Here is a 22,159-nt window from a genome sequence, read left to right as displayed (position 1 = left end):
AAAAATGTAAGCGCAAATGTGAGCATTCGAGAACCCGTCAAGCCGCGTAGTTCAGCCTAGGGTTTACGAGTGAGTTAATAATTTTTTGTACGCCTGTTTGTGCATCTGTAAATAACTTCAATGTGCATGTATTATATATCATTTGAATGGCCATTCTTTGTACTTTATTGTGCTGAATGGCAAAATGGAAAAATAATGTTTCTATTTAAAAATCTTCAGCGAACAATTGACTTTACGTGAAAAAAAAACTTACGTCTTTGAGCTTCAATTGCTTAATTATCTTCTCAGAACACCTATTGATTTTAGGTAATATATATATAGGAAATTTATTCAGCTTTCCATCGCAGTTTTCACTTTTTTCTAGCATTATTTATTACCAAGTAATTATGAAAAAATGTCAGCATATATATATATATATGTTGAACGCCGTAGTTCGGCTGGAACTTATATATGCGTAGATAATTTTTTGTACGCCTGTTTGTGCATCTGTAAATAACTTCAATGTGCATGTATTATACATGATTCGAACGTCCATTCTTTGTACTTTATCGTGCCGAACAGCAAAATGTAAAAATATAAACTTTTCTATATAATAATCGTTGCCGTATATTTTCTTAGAAAAAAAAAAAGTTTGTCCATAATCTAACGACAACTGCTCAATTTTATTCTAACAATACATATATCTTTCTTTTGCGCATTTCATAGGAAATTTATTCAGCTTTCTAATGCCACCTTTATTTTTTTTTCTATCTTTATTCCTTACTTAGGTACCATACGAAACGTCAACATAAGTAGGTTGGAAAATCTGAAAATTGCACTCTGTAAAAAATTGGCATTTTTTAATTGGTAACAGCTAATTAGCAAACACATTCATACCAAATTGATTGCTTCCACATGAAAGTTCAAACATTTCCACACCATTTACATATAAAATAAACTCCCCAAACCTAATTATTATATTTTTCATGATTCCCAAAAAATATCTACAATTTTCCTTAAAAATTTCATGTTCATCACGTCTTTTTTATTATTTCTAAGCCTTGCAAAGATCATCGGATTGCTTTAGGAAAAAATTCAATCATTTGCCGACATCATAAAACAAGCCAGAAGCCTATATCAGTTATAGTTTGGATATATCGATTTTTACAAAGAAACTTTTCCACGCGAGCCCCACTTTTCCCTCCACGGCATAAGTCGCGTACCGGGTAGCACTATAGGAACCCCTGTAAGCACGAGAGGGTTAAGGAAACCGAGATAACTGAAGAAATAGGGGAAGAAATCTCGGAAGAGAGAACTGGACATAATCTTGGCAACAAGGAAGTCAGATTCCTGTAAAAAGCTTTGTATGATTGATAAATCTCTACCTATTGTTCCCTACATTTAATTTCATTACAGTATTGCTAAGTTTACCTTCATTGGTTCTGGTTAGAAAGCTCATCAGTCTGTATATAATGGGTCACAGGTCACTGGTGAAAGACGGGTTGAATTCTGGTTGACTATTAGGGGATTAGTACCCTTGATAGAAGCCTTCTCCCAGAAACTGATGGTTGCACCCATCTCCACTTGTAGAGGCTGTTGACAGGGTGGATGGTGGTACTGGGAGGGTCACTCATATCGGATGGAGGCTCCTGATTGGTCCACTTACTCAGCTCAGGAATGCCAGTGGGGAGCATTCTATGCGCCAATGTCAGGAGGAGGAAGTCTCCTGGGTGGTATTAAGGATAGGCCTTTCCTTTCCAATGTGTAGAGCTCCATGAGGCAAAAGTGGTGATGATCTATTGCACTAATGATAACTACTGCCATTGTTTTTAACAGAATAATAATAATAACAATAATGAAGAAGAACATCTTGATTACCCCACTTAATCCAACTAAAGATACAACAGTACTAGTTGCAGAAATGGTGCAGTCACATTGCAGAGAAAAATATAAAAATGCTAAAAGAGTCACAGAATACCTACTTCTGGTTTTCCAGACATCAGTAAACCTTCTTTCTTTTAAAGAGCTCTGGAATCCTCTTCCATCTATTTTTTCCTGATGTTATATCTTTGCTTCTTTGGAATTACTCTACAATTCTTTTGCTCCCACCATATCATTTTCTTTTAATTACAGTACCTCTGAAATTCTCTTCCTGCTCAAGTCTTTCTCTTCTTCCTTTTCCTAGATCCAAGGACTTTTCCCTGTCTTTATGTAACTCTGCCCATGTTTCCCCAGCTTTCAGGGATATGGTGGTTCAACCTCAATTCTTTCTCATTTTTTGTCTTATCTTATGTCTGGAATCATTATGGGCAATCATATGTTGTCCCTGAAGCTGCCAAACTGAAAATGAAGTGAACATCTACATAACCTATTTCACCAGCAAACTGTCAAATACTCTGCATAAAATGACAACATTTCTTGCCAGCAATGTCACAAGATATCAACTTAATTAAAGACCCAAAGAACAGACTCTTGAAGAAAGACCATCTAGTACATGGGAAAAACCTACCACACTGAAAGTATCCAAATATTGCATTGACAGTGACAATATCACCCTAAAAGCCTGTTTCTAAATCATGTAATAATTAGCTGGTGGAACTTTGCTCAAAAAAGGAAGGCAAATTTGACAATCACTATTATGATGAGCAAGGTCAGTCAATCAGAGTATTGTTTTGGGAACTGGTGCCAGTTCCCAGCAGTGATGTAACACAACATTTATTGTCCTTCAAAGTAAACCGACTCAGTCAAAACTATGCAATTATTCGCTGCAGCTCACTTTCGAATTCTGAAACTCAACCTACCGAGACTGACTAAAGAATATTTTTCAATGTTTAGATGACATCATAAATGTTGGTAATACAGATCCCCAGTCAAGGAATAAGTATATCTTTGGGAATGATAAACAAAAAACACATGTACTTGGCCATTTACAGGTGAAGCTACTCTCAACACCTGAACATATGATTTTGACAATAAACCTTGCTACTGGATACATTAACCCTGCAAATTACTTTCTACAGCATGAACAAACCTACATAAGAAAATACACTGTAACATATGTACAGCTAAATTTAACAAGCAAAACCAGCACTTGTATATACAGAAACAAACTGGATGAATTCATTATAAATCCAAGACAAATTCATTATATATACAAAGACATCACTGAGACACATAAATGCTTGCTTGGCCACCATATGTGGCTTTGGGGACCACCTTATGAACCTTATCAGATTAATAAATAAAGCTCTAAACAGAACACTTAAAAACATGATTCCACTTACCTGAAAATCAAACAGCGGGAATGGACACACAAGAAATGGGATGCCAATGAAAGCCATGGACGGATAAGCAGAATGAATTAAGTGCTTATACAGTGGCTTTACAACATTATCCTCAACTGTGATACCACAGTCTTTTGTTAAGAAGGGGAACGAAAAATCATATCCTGAAACAAAAAATGAGGAGTAAAAATTACAGAAATCAAGCATATTTACAAAATTAGTTTTGCATTCTCCAAAAGAAAAGTACTGCAAATTTAAAACATAATAAAACTCAATTTTCTTATTCATATTTAAGGTTAATATAGATAGCATAAGTAAACCAAAAAAAGAAGATTAAAACTTTAAGATGACCAAAACTTAGCTGTAGATATCTTAGTAATTACTATAACACAGTACTGTACTATCCAACTGACAATGATGACCCTACGATATTGTTTAACCTAATCACCAGATGTATTACCTACAGTATGTCTTACACGGCCCACTGCAGTAGGTTCATTGAAGTGTCCCTTCAGCCTATAACTGCAGCAGATTCTGCCTTTAAATTTTCACTATTTCCTTTGGTCTCCTCCCAATTAGCTGTACAACTCCTATGAATTTACTCTGATCCAATTTTTTTTTACCCCTCCTTAGAGAAAGCCCTTTGAGAAACTACAAATGACTTTATGTATTATTATTATTATTATTATTATTATTATTATTATTATTATTATTATTATTATTATTATTATTATCATTATTATTATTATTCTTATTATTATTATTATTCAGAAAATGAACACTATTCATATGGAACAAGTCCAAAGGGGAATTTGACTTGAAACTCAAGCTTACAAAGAATATAGTGTTCATTTGAAAGAAGTAACAGAAGGCAATTGGAAATACAGAAAGAGGAGATCAGTTATTAGAAAAAAAGATAAATTAACAAATTAATATATATAAAAATGTCAGTAAAATATCAAAATGCTAAAATATTAAAATACAAGTTGACCTGCATTATGGTAGTAATGACTTGCATCTTCACCTGAACTTCTTTAGTTCCAATTACACGACATCCTCTAGGAGGCTGTTCCACAGTCCAATAGTGTGAGCAAAAAAGGACATATGGAACTAAGAAGTTCGACAGCGAGGCACACTTACTGCATATTGGTGCTCCTCTTCAGCAAATCTGGTTGCTCTCAGCAGAAAAAGGGGATCATGGATCAATTGTGAATGTGAAAGATCATGAAAAAGTGACAAATAAGAGACCATCTGTCAATGGACCAAGTCAAACCTGCTAATATTAGGAAACAGGAACCTACCACCACGAACCACTCCATCTAAAAACAGGAACCTACCACCACAAACCACTCTATCTAAAAAGAGATAAATATCTAGCAGAAAAACAGATCCACATCAGAGAACAGTATTCTAATAAAGGAAGGACAAATGACCTAAAACAGGTTGCATTGATTTCATCACTGTTATAAATATATGAAACCTTATGAACAATACCTAACTTTTGCAATGCACTTGCTGAAACTTTCATTAGATTTCTCAAAAGTAAGATGAGTCAAAAGTTACATCTAGAACAGTTAAAGCTTCAGACTCATTCAGCTAAGTCCCATCCACCTGAATGCGAGGATGAGGTGGAAAATCTGTACGAGATCTGTTAATCAATAATGTTTTTGCTTTACTGCAGTTCAGCCTCGTACCCCACCGACTACAGGCAGTCCCTGGTTATCGGTGGGGGTTCCGTTCTGACGGTGTGACAACAACCGAAAATCGCTGATTTTCAGTTATCGGCACCTCTGTGGAACTCCAGACACTAGTTCTTGGTTCATTAAAGATCCCTTCAACAGCAACTCACTGCTGCCTACCAGTGAAGAAAGCTTGAAGTAATCCTAAAACATATCCACCCACTTTGAGAGTCTGAAGTCTATAAATAAGTGCCTTGTGATTTACTAAATCTACAGCAGCACTAAAACCTATTTGAATTACTCTGCACTCAAAACCCTTATCAAGGTTCTCTTGCAAATGGCATGTCAAGTCTAAAAGAGCATTGCAGTTACCTAACTGCTTCCTATATGCATACTGACTATCAGCTAACTATCCTTTAGTTTCCACATAAAAGCAGTCCCCGGTTTACGACGGGGGTTCCGTTCTTGTGCCACGTCGTAAGCCAAAAATCGTCGTAAACCGAAAAATCGTCGAAAATCGTCAAAAATCCTAAGAAAACCTGACTTTTAATGCTCTGGGTGTATTGAAAACGATGTAAACTGCATTTTTATTGAGTTTTTCATCAAAAAACCCTCCAAATTTTTATTATTCTGCCATTTTGGAGCCATATTTCTTCCGTCGGATCGGCGTACGGCGCGTCGTAACCCTGGAACATGCGTCGTAAACCGGAAATAATCTATAATGAATATATCTGAAAAGCGTCGTAACCTCGGAACATCGTAAGCCGGACCCGTCGTAAACCGGGGACTGCCTGTACTTATATAGTGGCTTACAAACACGTTTTTCAGCAACTTTGGAGAGTGCATGGAGAATAGAAATTGGCCTGTAGTTACTGCAGTCTGCAGATATGTCACTGTTTGGAAAAGGCAGTGTACTACAAGCTTACACTCTTCCGCAAAGATACTACAGTAAAGCCCCAATATTCGTGGACTCACGTATTCACGGATTTCTCTGTGGAACGTATCTACCTGTTATTCGCGGAAAATTCGCCCATTTGCAGTATTTTTCACTGAGAAATATTCACTAATTGCTGTATTTTCATATCATTTTCATGACTAAATGGACTTTTTGTGATAAAACTATTAAAATAGTCAGGTATAAGTATTTTTAGAGGGTTTTTCTTGTGTTTAAACTATCAAAATAGGCCGTTCTAAGTGTTTTTACTAAGTGTTTTAAGAGGGGTTTTAAGTATTCGTGGATTTTAGCTATTCGTAGGGGGGTACAGTATGCATCCCCCGTGAATACAGGGGGTTTACTGGATGTCAATATAAAAATCTTGGGAGACAACACACTAGAAATCTTTCAAAAAAAAAAAAAAAAAAAAAGAAATCATCAGGATCTTCTCCACCCCAGCTGTAAAGATTATCCACAATTTTCTTAACATCCCTATGGCAAAATGCAAATCTTGTAAGAACAGTTTCAGGATAACAAGTATCAGGAAGAGGGACATCCTCAGCTGACTGCTTAGCTTTAAAAGCTTAATGAAACAGTTCAGCCTTTTTCCTTGGGCCACTAACCAATCTACCATCATCTGTTAGTAGAGGTGGAATAGAAGAGGGGCCCTGACCTAGAGACAAATAATGCCAATTTGGTCCACCATAGATGAGGCTGAGTAATTCCTTCAAGTTTCCTCTTCAAGGAATCATTATAATTTCTCTTGGCTGTATGATAGGTTCTATTTGCAGCACGTCGAGACTCAACAAAAAACAGGTTTTGTCATAGGAAAAACCTATTATTGGTAGTCACGGTTGAGTCCTCAAGGAGTTACCTTCCATGGTCTACCAGAGCTCCATGGTGACCAAACTAATATCAAAGTATTCTCTTCTACAATAGTTGGTCTTTTTGGCCAACATCAAAAAAACTGCAAAAAAGAGAAGTGACTATTGCGCATGCGCATCCGGGCCGTTAAAGACCAAGGAGCCATTACTCTCTGTTGGTCAATGAAGGATGATCCCATGCTCAAATCCCATGCCTTTTCGTCAGGGATGTGGGAAGGTTTTGAGGACTCAACAGCGACTACCAAAAATAGGTTTCTCCTACGTCAAAAATGACATTTTTATGATACTTTTGTCTTGTGTAGGTGACAAGACCCCCGCCCACTTTTGGGGTAAGATAGAGGAACAACTAAGCTAATAGATCAATTTGTTTGTGCGGGAGGAGGGCGGGCTCCATCCATAATTACTAGCTAAGTATATACAGGCAGTCCCTGGTTATCGGCGATCTGATTTTATGGTGCTTATCTAGCGACGAAAATCAGCAATTTTCGGCTTCAAAACTCGCCGATTTCCACTTATTGGCACTGATAATTGCGTATTGTCACCAATACATACCTAACAGAGGCGCCAATAACCAAAATTCGGTGCTTTTTGGCGCCGATGTGCCAAAAATCACCGAAAAAGCCCCAAAAATCAGTGATTTTCGGTTATCGTCACGCTGTCAGAACCGGGGACTGCCTGTATAAAACTTTATCACAAAAATGTCATTTTTATATACAGTATTGAACTTACCCAGTAATTACTGAGCTGAGCCCACATTGAAAGATGGTGGGGAATCATAGACAGTAAAATGACATTTTCATAATAAAATAAAGTTTTAAGTATACTTATCCAGTAGTTACATTCCTATGGTTTCAAAACCGAACGGCAGCTAGAATTCAAAATTTGCGCCAGTAAAAACAAAAAACAATATGGCAGCTAGGAGATACCCCCTCTACCCACTGGTGGAGGAGTGAGGAACTACTTTAACACAAAACTTCAGTTGTTTATGCCCTACATTCATGACAAGGGAGGAAGGAGGGCTTTGATCATGTAACTACTGGGTAAGTATACAAATGACCCTGCTCAGGACGCAGTACCAACCAAAAAACATAAAACCAGTTGATGGGTATCACCACTAGCCTCCACCAAAATTAAACCCCTTAAAAAACTAATGACTGAGAGGTACTCCTAAACGCACAGCACAATGTACCCCCAGACTCCCCAGACTCAAGGAGAAGGGGACACTGAGGAGGGATCAACGTCCTTATCACCTTCACCCAATACCGTGCCAGCCACTACGAAAGGACCTAGGGTACTGCAATTATCGTATGTTGTCTCCATATCTCGCAGATAATGCAAGGCGAACACTGACCTACTCCTCCAAAAGGTCACTTGTACAATAGAAGAAAGAGATAAATTGCATCTGAAGGCCAGAGAGGTTACAACTGCTCGTGCTTCATGCGTTTCAACTTTCAAAACACTGCACTCCGCATCATCCAAATTGTCATGAGCCTCCACTATTACACTCCGAATAAAGAAAGTCAACGCGTTTTTTGAGAGGGGTCGAGAAGGATTTTTAACCGAGCACCAGCGATGGTCCGAGTTACCTCTAGTAGACTTGGTCGCTTGAATATAGAACTCGAGAGCTCTAATGGGGCATAAGAGTCTCTCCTCTTCTCTGTCAACTAGATCTGTCAGATTACGAATCTTGAACAACCGTGGCCAAGGCCTGGATGGGGTTTCATTCTTGGCCATAAAACCCATATTAAAGGAACAGATAGCGTTTCCATTTGCAAAACCTACTTTTTTATTTAAGACATGCACTTCACTTACCCTCTTTGCTGTAGCTAAGGCTACTAAAAAAAGCATCTTTCTCGTCACCTCCCTCAAAGATGCTGTACTGAGAGGTTCGAATCTATCACCCTTAAGCTACTTCAGAACCACGTCCAAGTTCCAGCCTATTAATCTTGGTCCTTTCGTCCTCTCCTTATTGAAGGACTTAAATCTGACAAATCTTTGTCACCATACAAATCTAGACCACGGTGTCGAAACACCGAGCCCAACATAGCCCTGTACCACTTAATGGTAGAGGTAGATAATAACTTCGTCTTCTTCAAGTACAAGAAAAAATCGGCCACTTGCACTAAAGATGTCTTGGAAGAAGAGACTCCTCTCTCCTGCTACAGTCTCTAAAAACATTCCACTTGGCCTAGTATACGTCCGAAAAAGACTTTCTACATTCCGCGATAGCTTCTGAAGCTTACTGAGAAAATCCCTTGTCTCTGAGGAGACAGTTGATTCCAGCAGATCTGGGAACCATTCCCTTGATGGCCAAAATGGGGCGATCAGAGTCATTCTGACGTTCTTGTATGTCCTGTGTTTGTTCAACACTTCCCTGACTATCTTGAATGGTAGAAAGGTGTAAACATCCAGATTCTCCCAATTCTGAACCATGGCATCCGTAGCCCATGCCTGATGGTCCGTAATTGGAGAACAATAAATTGGAAGTCTACCAGCGGAGTCCCCCAACACTTCCATATTTGCCGACATACCAAGGGGTGCAAAGTCCATTCTGTCAAGATCACTTGCTTCTTGCGAATGAGCAAGTCTGCCCTTACATTTAGTTTCCCTTGAACTAACCTTGTCAATACTTGCACCTGATTTTGCTTCAGCCATAATAACAAAATTCTCGTCGCCTCTCATAGGGAGAACGAGTGAGTGCCTCCTTGTTTCCGAACACATAACAGAGCTGTTACATTGTCTGAATGGACTACTACTACCTTCCCTCTGATTTGTTCTGCAAATTCTGTCAACCCTAGATGAATAGCTACCAATTCTTTCATGTTGATATGCACTTCTTTTGGATCTTGCTCCAAACTCCCGACATCTCTCTGTCCCCTAGAAACACACCCCATCCCTGGTCGGATGCGTCTGAAAAGAATGTTAGGTCGGGGTTCAACAGAGCTACAGACTTTCCTTCCATCAATCTTTCTCTTGACAGCCACCAAAACAGATCCTTCTTGATTTCCTTGGAAATCTCGAAAACGAAGGAATCCAGAAATTCCTTCCTCTGCCACTTTGCTTTTTAGATAAAATTGTAATGGCCTCATGTGAAGGCACCCCAGATCCACGAATATCTCTAGGGATGACAACATCCCCAGAAGGCTCATCCATTGATTCACAGAGCAAGTTCTGAGAGCTAGAAACTTTGAAACTTTTTGAAGGCAAGAATCGACTCTTTAAGCTGATGGAGAAGCCTGAAAATTCACTGCATCTATCTGAATTCCCAAATATACTGTCTTCTGAGAAGGGATCAGACATGACTTCTGATGGTTGATTAGAAGAGCCAACTCCTCTGTTGACCTTAAAGTCACTTGAAGATCTCTGTGCACTTCACTAGAGTTCCCAACCGAAGAAGCCAGTCGTTCAGTTGGTTCCTGAATACAAAACGTAGATACTTCCAAGACTCTTGATGTATCAGGACATGGAAATGTGCGTCCTGCATATCCACCATTACCATCCAATCTCCTTGTCTGAAGGATGACAGAACTGTGTTGTTGGTCTCCATGCAGAATTTTGTCCGTTCTACAAACTTTTTAACGCGCTGACATCCAACACGGGTCTCCAACCCCCTGAAGCTTTGGGAACTAAAAGCAAGCAATTGTAGAAGCCCAGACAGCTCTGATCTTCCACTGCTCCTACATCTCTCTTGTCTAACAGGGATAACACCTCTTCGGAAAGCGCCAATGATTTCTTTGAATCACCTAAGTAAGCTGTCAAAGCTATCGGTACCCTCGAAAGGGGAGGGGGCTGAACCACAAAAGGAATACGGTAACCCTTCCCAGTCTCCACAACCCAGCTCTCTGCTCCTCTCTCTCCAACACCTCCAAAACTGGTGTACAGAGGATGTGCTTCTCACTTCTTGTTGGCAGACTGGGGAACTTTCTTAATTGATCTAAGAGGGACCCTTGTTCTTCCTCTAGAATTTGCCAATCCTCTAAAACCTCCTCTACCTCGAAAGGGCACTCCATGCGAAGATGACGACGCAAGAAGACGAAGTCAGACGTACAACTGGCAAAGCAACAGAAGTCTCTCTATCTCTTGGTCTTTTGGAGGACTGAGCCATGAAATCTTACGTAGATTTATTCTGAAGAGTCAAAGAAATCTCCACTAACAGCTCCTCTTCTTATTAAGAGTGCAAACAACAGGGCCGACCTCTGAATTCTTGACACTCCCTTCATAAGGAAAGAACACCGTAATTCTCTCTTCTTAAGGACGCCTAAAGAAAACATAGAAGTCAGTCCTGAAGCAGCGTCGATAACTCCTTGATCTAAAACGTTAAGGATTTCTGAGACATCCGTAAACGTCTCCTCATCCACAGAAGAACATGCAGAAATCTTGCGGCCCAACGCTCCAATGGACTAGTCCAAAAAAACTGACCACCTCAAAAATACGAAAGATGTGCTTCAACAGGTAATCCAGTTCGAGCGTAGAAAGCATAACCTTCGCTGAATTAAAAGCTGAACGTCTCGAAACGTCAATAAGCCCCAAGAAGTCTCCCTGGGAGGAGGCAGGAACTGGAGAAGGCTTCCTGGTCTCGTAGCAGAGTTGTCTCCGAGACGTCAGTCTGGAAGGAGGAAAACAGAAGATAGTCTTGCCCTGCTCCCTCTTCTTAAAGAGCCAAGCATTGATCCCTTTTAGTGCTTTCCATGCCGAAAAAGACAAAACAATCTTCGTAAGTTGCTAACCACTCTTCTTCCAATAACTCGAGAGAGAAGAGTTCAGAGAGGAAGGCGCTACATGAGAGAACGAATCTGGAAAACTCTCAACAAAGAATTTCAAAAGCTTCTTGTAAGCGGTGGAATTGTGACTCTCCTGTTCTATTTCCTCATTGCCTTCTTCGTCTGCTTCCTTGTCCAAATGTGTAGGGGAAACAACTACCAGGGAACGAGACTTGTTCTGAGTGGGTTGCATAAAACCCAAAATCTTACCCAACTTCGCTTGAATGGAAATCGCCAAAAGGTCCTGAACTTCCTGCTCAGAAATACGTGTTAGAGAACCCAAGCGTCTGGCAGACAAGAGGCGAGTTGGCGCCAACAAATGAGTCAAAGCTTCAAGCACAAGAATGCGCTTCTCCTGATACTGGCGCTCACACGCTACCTCCTCTTCATCATCCGGTCGAAACGACTGCTTTTGCACCTCCACATCAAGTGAAATCCTCTTACTATACTTAGCAGAAGTTAATCGGCGCCTTGGAGTCAACTCCGGTGCTCCCTCCCCATCTCGGGAAGGCAAAAAAACCTCCGGAGCCTCCCACCGACTACAACCAGGGGAATGAAAAGCATGAACAAGTGTTCGCTTCTTAGGTACTGCCTCAGGCGAGACACCACAAGACCTTTTAAGAGGGTGAGACTTGCCCGAAAAAGACCATTGGCGCCTGGGTGAACTCTCCCGAACTCGATATGTTCGCAAACTCCTCTCTGGAGACCCTTTCAAATGTCGCTCCCTAGTGGTCTGGGAGTCGACATCAGATCCGCCTGAGGGGGCGACTACCCGGGAGCAAACCCCATTTGCCTCCCTTGGGCCTCCAGTATGCTTCCTCCCACAGGATGGGAAGTCTAGCAGGGACCCTTGCCTAGGAGCATGATTGGGCCGAATAGCCACCTCCTCCACTTCACAAACACTAACAGTCGTCACTTTATCCTCTAAGATTTTACAGGGGATCCCAACTTCTCAACAGCTTGAAGCATTAACAAAAATTTTATGTTCATACAGGCTTTGAGGCTGGTCATGGCATCGGGTTCAGGTGAGCAGAAACCAGGCGAAGGAACAGGTTGATTAACCCTTAAACGACGACTGGAAGTACCGTTAGTCGACTAAAATTGTCTGTCGGGTGACGAGCGGACGTACCGTACGTCGACTACAAAAAATTTCAACCTTCAGTCAACTTTGACTCGACCGAAATGGTCGAAAAACGCAATTGTAAGCTAAAACTCTTACATTCTAGTAATATTCAATCATTTACCTTCATTTTGCAACAAATTGGAAGTCTCTAGCACAATATTTTGATTTATGGTGAATTTTTGAAGAAAACATTTTCCTTAAGTCCACGCTGTACCTCGACCGAACATCTCGGAAATTCTTTCGTCACTTTGTCGTAATGTTTGCACCGTTTTATATTAGCCGTTACATAAAGTTTTATATATGAAAATGTGTGCAATTTCATGTAGAATACAACAAAAAAACAACTCATGGTTGTAGCTTTTATCAGTTTGGAAATATTTTCATATAAATCACGATAACTGCCAAAATTTCAACCTTAATGCTCAACTTTGACTCGAGCGAAATTGTCGAAAAAACGCAATTGAAAGCTAAAACTCTTACATTCCAGTACTATTCAATCATTTGCCTTCATTTTGCAACAAATTGGAAGTCTCTAGCACAATATTTCGATTTATGGTGAATTTTTGAAAAAAACTTTTTCCTTATGTCTTGCCAGACTAACTCGGCGAACATCTCGGAAATTCTTTTGTCACTTTGTTGTAATGTTTGCACCATTTCATATTAGTCGTTACATAAAGTTTTATATATGAAAATGTGCGCAATTTCATGTAGAATACAGCAAGAAAACAACTCATGGTTGTAGCTTCTATCAGTTTTGAAATATTTTCATATAAATCACGATAAGTGCCAAAATTTCAACCTTCGCTCAAATTTGACTCGACCGAAACGGTCGAAAAATGCAATTGTAAGCTAAAACTCTTACATTCTAGTAATATTCAATCATTTACCTTCATTCTGCAACAAATTGGAAGTCTCTAGCACAATATTTCGATTTATGGTGAATTTTTGAAAAAACATTTTCCTTAAGTCCATTCCGCAATCAGTACCTCGACCGAGCATCTCAGAAATTCTTTTATCAAATGTTTGCACCGTTTTAATATTAGCCGTTACATAAAGTTTTATATATGAAAATGTGTGCAATTTCATGTAGAATACAACAAAAAAACAACTCATGGTTGTAGCTTTTATCAGTTTGGAAATATTTTCATATAAATCACGATAACTGCCAAAATTTCAACCTTCGCTCAACTTTGACTCGAGCGAAATTGTCGAAAAACGCAATTGAAAGCTAAAACTCTTACATTCCAGTAATATTCAATCATTTACCTTCATTTTGCAACAAATTGGAAGTCTCTAGCACAATATTTCGATTTATGGTGAATTTTTGAAAAAACTTTTTCCTTATGTCTGCGCGCGGTAACTCGGCCGAACATCTCGGAAATTCTTTTGTCACTTTGTTGTAATGTTTGCACCATTTCATATTAGTCGTTACATAAAGTTTTATATATGAAAATGTGCGCAATTTCATGTAGAATACAGCAAAAAAACAACTCATGGTTGTAGCTTCTATCAGTTTTGAAATATTTTCATATAAATCACAATAAGTGCCAAAATTTCAACCTTCGCTCAAATTTGACTTGACCGAAATGGTCGAAAAATGCAATTTTGAGCTAAAACTCTTACATTCTAGTAATATTCAATCATTTACCTTCATTTTGCAACAAATTGGAAGTCTCTAGCACAATATTTCGATTTATGGTGAATTTTTTAAGAAAACATTTTCCTTACGTCAGCGCGCAGTAACTCGGCCGAACATCTCGGAAATTCTTTCGTCACTTTGTCGTAATGTTTGCACCATTTTATATTAGTCATTACATAAAGTTTTATATATAAAAATGTGCACAATTTCATGTACAATACAACAAAAAATAACTCATGGTTGTAGCTTCTATCAGTTTTGAAATATTTTCATATAAATCACGATAACTGCCAAAATTTCAACCTTTTCTCAACTTTGACTCGACCGAAATGGTCGAAAAACGCAATTGTAAGCTAAAACTCTTACATTCTAGTAATATTCAATCATTTACCTTCATTTTGCAACAAATTGGAAGTCTCTAGCACAATATTTCGATTTATGGTGAATTTTTGAAAAAAACTTTTTCCTAACGTCCGCGCGGTAACTTGGCTGAACATCTCGGAAATTCTTTCGTCATTTTGTCGTAATTTTTGCACCGTTTTATATTAGCCATTGCATAAAGTTTTATATATGAAAATGTGCGCAATTCCATGTAAAATAAAACAAAAAACAACCCATGGTTGTAGCTTTTATCAGTTTGGAAATATTTTCATATAAATCACGATGTGCCAAAATTTCAACCTTCGCTCAACTTTGACTCGACCGAAATGGTAGAAAAATGCAATTATAAGCTAAAACTCTTACATTCTAGTAATATTGAATCATTTACCTTCATTTTGCAACAAATTGGAAGTCTCTAGCACAATATTTCGATTTATGGTGAATTTAAAAAAAAAAACTTTTTCCTTACATCTCTGCGTGATAACTCCCGAACATCTCAGAAATTCTTTTGTCACTTTGTCGTAATGTTTGCACCATTTTATATTAGTCGTTACATAAAGTTTTATATATGAAAATGTGTGCAATTTCATGTAGAATACAACAAAAAATAACACATGGTTGTAGCTTCTATCAGTTTTGAAATATTTTTTCATATAAATCACAATAAGTGCCAAAATTTCAACCTTAGGTCAACTTTGACTCGACCAAAATGGTCGAAAAACGCAATTGTAAGCTAAAACTCTTACATTCTAGTAATATTCAATCATTTACCTTCATTTTGCAACATATTGGAAGTCTCTAGCACAATATTTTGATTTATGGTGAATTTTTGAAAAAAACTTTTTCCTTACGTCCGCGCGGTAACTCGGCCAAACATCTCAGAAATTCTTTCATCACTTTGTCGTAATGTTTGCACCGTTTTATATTAGTCGTTATATAAAGTTTTATATATGAAAATGTGCGCAATTTCATGTAGAATACAACAAAATAATAACTCATGGTTGTAGCTTTTATCAGTTTTGAAATATTTTCAAATAAATCACGATAAATAGAAAAAATTTGACCTTCCGTCAACTTTAACACGACAAAATGGTCGAAAAACGCAATTGTAAGCTAAAACACTTACAGTCTAGTAATATTCAGTCAATTACCTTCATTTTGCAAAAAAACGGGAAGTCTCTAGCACAATATTTTGATTTATGGTGAATTTTTGAAAAAACTTTTTTACGTCCACGCGTTACGAATTCCTGCATCACTTTGTTATAATATTTTCTCTGTGTTGCTTTGATCGTTTTACAATTTGTTATATACAAAAATCATCACAATTTAGTGTACAATACAAAAAAACAAATAACTCATTAGCTTTAACCATTTTGCTCACAGCGTGATTTGTATACAATTATATATGAAATTTTTTTTGGCGCTGTCATATATTTCAATATTTATAGGTGATAATATTTTTTTCATTTCTGATGGTTGCATACTAAACTTAAGGCAATGTCAAAAAAGGAGCCAAAAATTAACTCTTTAATCTTAAAAACTAGGCGTGCTGTGATTTAAAAAAAAAAAACTTTTTTTCCGCTTCGGCGCTAACTCCTGAACGCCGCCAGCATACGGCAGACACTTTCGTAAATAGAGGCTCGGCATTTAAGGGTTAACAGGAGGGGTGTTAATGGGAGAAATGAAAAGTTCATGATCCTGATTATCTACTTCCTTAGAGGAAGCTCTAACTGCAGCTTTCCATTTCCCATCAGAATCTAACTTTTTTATCCTGCTTGAATAAATCTTCAACTTCCCTTCATCCCAATCTCTACATTCATCATGTCAAATCCAGGTTACAGTCCTGACCTCTACAAGCTGCGCAAACAGTACGTGCATCATAAATCTCTTTAGCTAACCTACTTTTGCCAAACCTTTGCTGCAAACTCTAATTAACCTGATCTTACCTGAGCTCGAGTCTGACATACTGCAAAGAGAAGAGGGTAGCTAAAATAACACAAACTAGAAATGATGTAACTGCTTGTCCTAACTAAATATTGAAGACAAAACACTAAGTACATCACCAACTTCCAAAAGCAGAATATTCCTGAATTCTAGCAGCTGCTGCAAACAGGTGTGTATAGCACAAGCTGGCAGAAATGGCTGAAGTTTTGTGTTAAGGTAGTTCCTCACTCTTCCACCAGTGGGTAGAGGAGGTATCTCCTAGCCGCCATATTGTTTTTTGTTGTTGCTGTCGCAAATTTTGAATTCTAGCTGACGTTCGGTTTTGAAACAATAGCAATGTAACTACTGGGTAAGTTACATACTTAAAAATAACAATCTACATATGAAAAGTTAATGACCTAAAATACGCAAACATTGAGACAATGTTAGTTGTTTCCTTACTTGGTGAGAGAGCTGTGCATATAATTACTGCCTCTGGTTGGCACTCATCTCAACCTGTAGAGACATGACAGTACAGCCATAGTCGTCTCTATGAAAGTGGGATAGTCTGCAGTGAAGGAGTGCTCCGAAGGCTGACGGAACATACAGCAGGAATTTTGTAATGAAGGTGAATACCGAAGGTCAACAAAACTAATATCATTGCCCCTGCCCAAGGTGCAGTACCAAAAAAAAATAAACAAATAAAAAAAACCAGCAATAGAATTACCTACACCATAAAATAACATGACCACTACCCACACCAAAAAACTGATGGGCGCTCCACTCTTGTACCCACAAGGCTTCCCCAGAACTTGACACCACGAACAGGGTGAAGAGTTAAATACACAGGAAGGGATACTTCCTACACTTCTTCACCCATCACTATCCTAAGACACTGGTCCTAGGGCACTGCAGTTTTCATAAACAGTTTCCATGTCCAGCAGATAGTGCATTGCAAACACCAATTTGCTTCGCCAGTATGTTGCTTGAAGAATGGAGGATAAGGAAAGATTGTGCTTGAAAGCTACTAATGTAGTGACTACCCTTACATCATGAGCTTCAACTTTCATGACTTTCCAGTCATCTTCCTCCACTTGAGAGTGAGATTCAATAATAAGATCCCTCAAAAAGAAGGAAATGGCATTCTTAGATAAAGGTCTAGAGGGATTTTTGACTGAGCACCACAAATTAGAAAACTGCCCTCTAATTTTCTCAGTTCAGCGCAGGTAGTACCTGAGGGCTCTCACCGGGCAAAGTACTCTTTCCTCCTCTTCTGTGCCTAAAATCTCAGACAGGTTCTTAATGGTGAAAGAACAATGCCAAGGGCGTGAAGGGTCTCGTTCTTTGCCAAAAAACTTAATAAGAAGGAACAGACTGCGTCTCGGTTTGAAAAGCCGATCCTTCTGTCAATCGCTTGAATTTCACTTACTCTCTTCGTAGTGACCAGCACTAAAAGAAAAATAATCTTCATAGGTAAATTCCTCTGAGAGGAAGAGTGCATGTGTTTGAAGAGCTCACTTGATAACCACTTATGCAACACATCTAGATTCAAGTGAAATTCTCCTCCTTTCTAGATCATGATGACTTAATCAGGTCCAAAATATCCTGATTAGAAATGTTGAGGCCTCTGTGATGGAAAACAGAGCTGAGCATTGCTCTGTAGCCTTGTATGGTGGAAGAAGACCTTCCTAGAGAACACCTCAAGTAAAGAAGAAAATCCGCTATTTGAGGGACAGATGTCTGAGAAGATGGAACTCCATTTCTTCTGCACCAGGTCCTAAAACACTTCCTTTGCCTGGTAGAGCTTGTTGGATGAGGCACGTCTACATTTGGCAATGGTCTCCGCTGCTGATCGCAAAAATCCTTTAGCTCAGATAAGTCTACTGGCAGTCGATAGCCTTTCAGGGCCAGAGTGGACAGGCTTTGGTGGAAAATCCTGCATTGCGGTTGTCTGAGAAGACTTGGAATAGCAGGGAGGAGCCTTGGAAAGCTTTATGAGGAGATCCAGAAGGTCTGGGAACCATTCCTTCTGCAGCCAAAAGGGGGCCACCAGAGTCGTCTTTACATTGCTATGAGAGCAGAACTTCTTGAGAACTTTCCTTATCATTCCTAAGGGTGGAAAAGGTTACAGGTCCAGATTTGACCAATCCTGTATCATCGCATCTGTTGCCCATGTGAGAGGGTCGGGAGCAGGGGAGCAGAACACAGGTAGACTGTGATTCCAAGAAGTTGCAAACAAGTCTAGGGCGGTTGTCCCGATAATCTCCAAAGGTTGTGGCAAACCCAACTGTCTAACGTACATGCCATCATCCGCTAGGACACTGCATTTGCCTTGGATAAATCTTGTGACTAACTGGGTTTGGTTCTGGTCCGTCCAGCACAACAGATCTCTTGCTACCTTGCACAGGGAGAATGAGTGCATTCCCCCTTGATGTCTTATGTAGGCCAAGTCTGTGGTGCTGTCTGCATGTAGTGTGATTGTCTTGTTGCACACTTGTTGCAAAATAACTGAGACCCAGGTGAACAACTTTCAATTCTTGTAGGTTAATGTAAAGCTGTTTCTCCTTTGGGGATCAAATCCCCGAGATTTCTCGGTTCCTGAGGAGTGCTCCCAATCCAGATCCGACACATCAGGGAAGTCTGGGTCGGGGCTCACTGGGAGAAGAGATTTTCCCCTCTGTCAATCTTCATTCTGACTTCCACCACTGCAGGTCCTCCTTTATCTCTGCTAGGAGAGGAGTGAAGATCTTGATGTACCTTCCAATCCCAGCAGGCTTTCAGGTAAAACTGTAGCAGCCTCATGTGCAGTCTCCCCAGTCTTACAAACTGCTCCGATGAGGCCAGTGTGCCTAAAAGACTCATCCACTGAGTTGCTTTGCATGAATGAAGGGCGAGAAACAGGTCCACCTTATTTAAACAGTCCTCCATTCTCTTGGGGGATGGCAAGCTCTGAAAACTCCGAGAGTCTATCAGGATCCCCAAATAGAGAATTCTCTGAGTGGGAATTAGTTGAGATTTCTGGAGATTCAATAAAAGTCCTAAATCTTGAGTCATGCAAATCTGCTGATCCTTCATAGGAGAGTGAAGTAGCCAGTCATCTAAATAAAGCAAGATCTTTACCGCTGCTAGATGAAGCCAACCTACCAAGGGAGCAAATACCCTCGTAAAAACTTGTGGGGCAGTCGAAAGGCCGAAACAAAGAGCTCTGAACTGATAAACTTGGCACCTGAAGACAAACCTGAGGTATTTTATTGAATCCTCACGAACAGGGATACAAAAATATACGTCCTGCATGTTAGGGAGATCATCCAATCCCCCTGACAGATGGAAGCAAGAACCGACTGTGTTGTCTCCATATTGAATTTTGTCTTCTCTATGAAGGCATTCACAGGACTCATGCTGAGGACTCACGTTGAGCACCGGTCTCCAACCCCCTGAAGACTTGGGCACTACGAAGAGTCGATTATAAAACCCCTTCGACTTGGAGTTCGTGACTAGTTCTATGGTCTTCTTGCTGATGAGAGAGGGAAACCTCCTCTGAGAGGGCCAAATACCTCTCCGTTCCTTCAGAGTAAGCTGTCAAGGCAATGGGGGTGTTGCTCAAGGGAGGCTTCTCCCTGAAGGGGATAGAATAACCCTCGAGTACTTCAACTACCCACTGGTCTGCCCCTCTTGAAATCCATCTCTCCCAGAAGAGAAGGAGCCTAGCACCCATTGGGCCATGAAGGACTGAGGTCTCACTTGCAGGCGGAAGGTTTAGTTGATGACTTCTTGATGGTTCAGGTGTGAACCTAACTGATCCTCTGGGCCTAGATTGAGATCTCTGCCTGCCCACCACGACCGGGCCTAGACAGCAGAGGAGAAGAAGTAATGGTGGGTACTGCTGACCAATCTCTCTGTTGCTTCATCGACTGTCAGAAGATCCTGGGTAGACTTCTTAAGCAAGCTAGAAACAATCTCACTAATGGTTGTCTGTGGGAAAAGATGATGCTTGTCCAGTGGAGAAAATAAAAGTGCTGACTTTTGGGATGAAGTAACACCTTCAGACGTAAAGGAAACCCAAAGTTCCCTCTTCTTGAGCATGCCCATTGCGTATAGCGAAGCAGGAGAGAAAACCGAGAAGTTCCAAAGAGTAATCAGAGGGAAACAATGGCTCTTGAACTTTCTTGGCAAGAGCAGCTAACACCAGTCCATGAAACTTAACCCTTCAAAAGTCTTAAAAAGACTTTTCAGGAGGTGGTCCATCTCTTGTGCTGAAAAGAATACCTTCGCTGATTGTAGAGCGGATCTTCAGCCTGCATCATTGAGACCAGAGAAGTCCCCCTGGGAGGAGACAGCCACTCCCAAGGAAGGAGCTTCCCCAGTAGCGTAAGATAAGTAGCGAGACCTAGAAAGACGAGAAGGAGGGACACTAAAGCAGGCCTTCCCCTGCTCCCACTTTTTGGAAAGCCAGTTCTCCACTGCACTAAGGGTCATCTTGGATGAGGACGAGAGAACCAACTTGGGGAGTCCAGCAGTGTCCCAAGGCTGACTACTCATCATGTAAGATGAAGCCAGGGATGAAGGAGTCGCAGGCAAAAAGAAATCTGAGAAATTCTGGAGTAAAACTTCAGAAGTGACATGTAAGGAGTCATTGGAGAATCTTGATCGAAATCCTATTCTTCAGATGAAACCAGAGACAAGGGAGCATCCAATGGAGGTGCCTTAGCAGTAGATGGTCCGTGAAGAAGTTGCAGAATGTTATCCAACTTGCATTGAAGAGGAGCTAAAGCTGGATCCAAACTTGAAGCAGACTGACAATTTGTCACCGAACTGGACAAAACTGGCGTTTGAAGCTTAGAAGCCAACGTCAAAATACTGGCTGGTTCCTGCGAGGCACTGGCAGCAGGCGGAGGAGAAGATGCACGACGACGTGTTAGAGCTCTAGAGTGAGTGGATGCATCAGGGAACTCGGGTGCTACAGGGTGCTTGGGCACTTCAAGAAGCTTGGCTGAGTCAGGACGTTTAGTCGAAGGTAGGCGTTCAGGTAATATATGGCACTCTGCTACTACTGAGCACTGGCAAGAAAAACGCTCATCCAGCACAAGGTACTCGGACAAATCCGGGCGTTTAGACAAAGAACTTCCTTGCACACTAGAAGCAGGGCGCTTGGAGTCAGAAAGAAGACACTTCTTGGACGAAGGGGAGTGACTAAATACTCATTCCTGGCGTCCAGGAGAGGAGAAGCATTCAGGGCTGTCCAACTTACTGCAAGAGGGCCGAGGACTAAGAGGAGGCTCCCTCAACCTTTTGCTGGGAAGTCGAGGAGCTAGATCCTTGGAAGAAGAACACCTCTTCAAGGGACGTGACTTGTCGGGAAAACACCATTGGTGCCTTCGGTACAGTAAAGAATCTCCCGAACTAGATGAGAGCTGATGCACATCCAAGACGCCTTTTCAGCGGCTGTCTCTTGAAGCAACCTGAGATGCAACAGGCTGGTCTGAGGGGGTGACTGGTCGTGGGCCAACCCCACTGACCTCCCTTAGGCTAATGGTATGCCTCCTCCCTGGTTCAGGGGAGTATGGCAGTGACCG

The 22,159-nt window shown here is 40.3% G+C and overlaps 1 protein-coding gene across 4 annotated transcripts in view; it reads right to left on the bottom strand.

Moving 5' to 3' along the window:
• LOC136836408 (uncharacterized) overlaps positions 1-22,159 on the bottom strand; it is a 200,178-nt gene that overhangs the window by 103,178 nt on the left and 74,841 nt on the right. For all 4 annotated transcript variants that reach the window (XM_067100616.1, XM_067100618.1, XM_067100619.1 and 1 more), the window contains exon 5: positions 3,264-3,427. In XM_067100616.1, coding sequence (XP_066956717.1) covers positions 3,264-3,427 — 164 coding nt within the window. The remainder of the gene's footprint in view (positions 1-3,263; positions 3,428-22,159) is intronic.

This window comes from Macrobrachium rosenbergii, chromosome 56 (genome assembly GCF_040412425.1).
Source record: "Macrobrachium rosenbergii isolate ZJJX-2024 chromosome 56, ASM4041242v1, whole genome shotgun sequence".
Lineage (NCBI taxonomy): Eukaryota > Metazoa > Arthropoda > Malacostraca > Decapoda > Palaemonidae > Macrobrachium > Macrobrachium rosenbergii.
The sequence above is the reverse complement of the archived record's forward strand: the minus strand, read 5'-3'. Positions and strand labels throughout refer to the sequence as shown.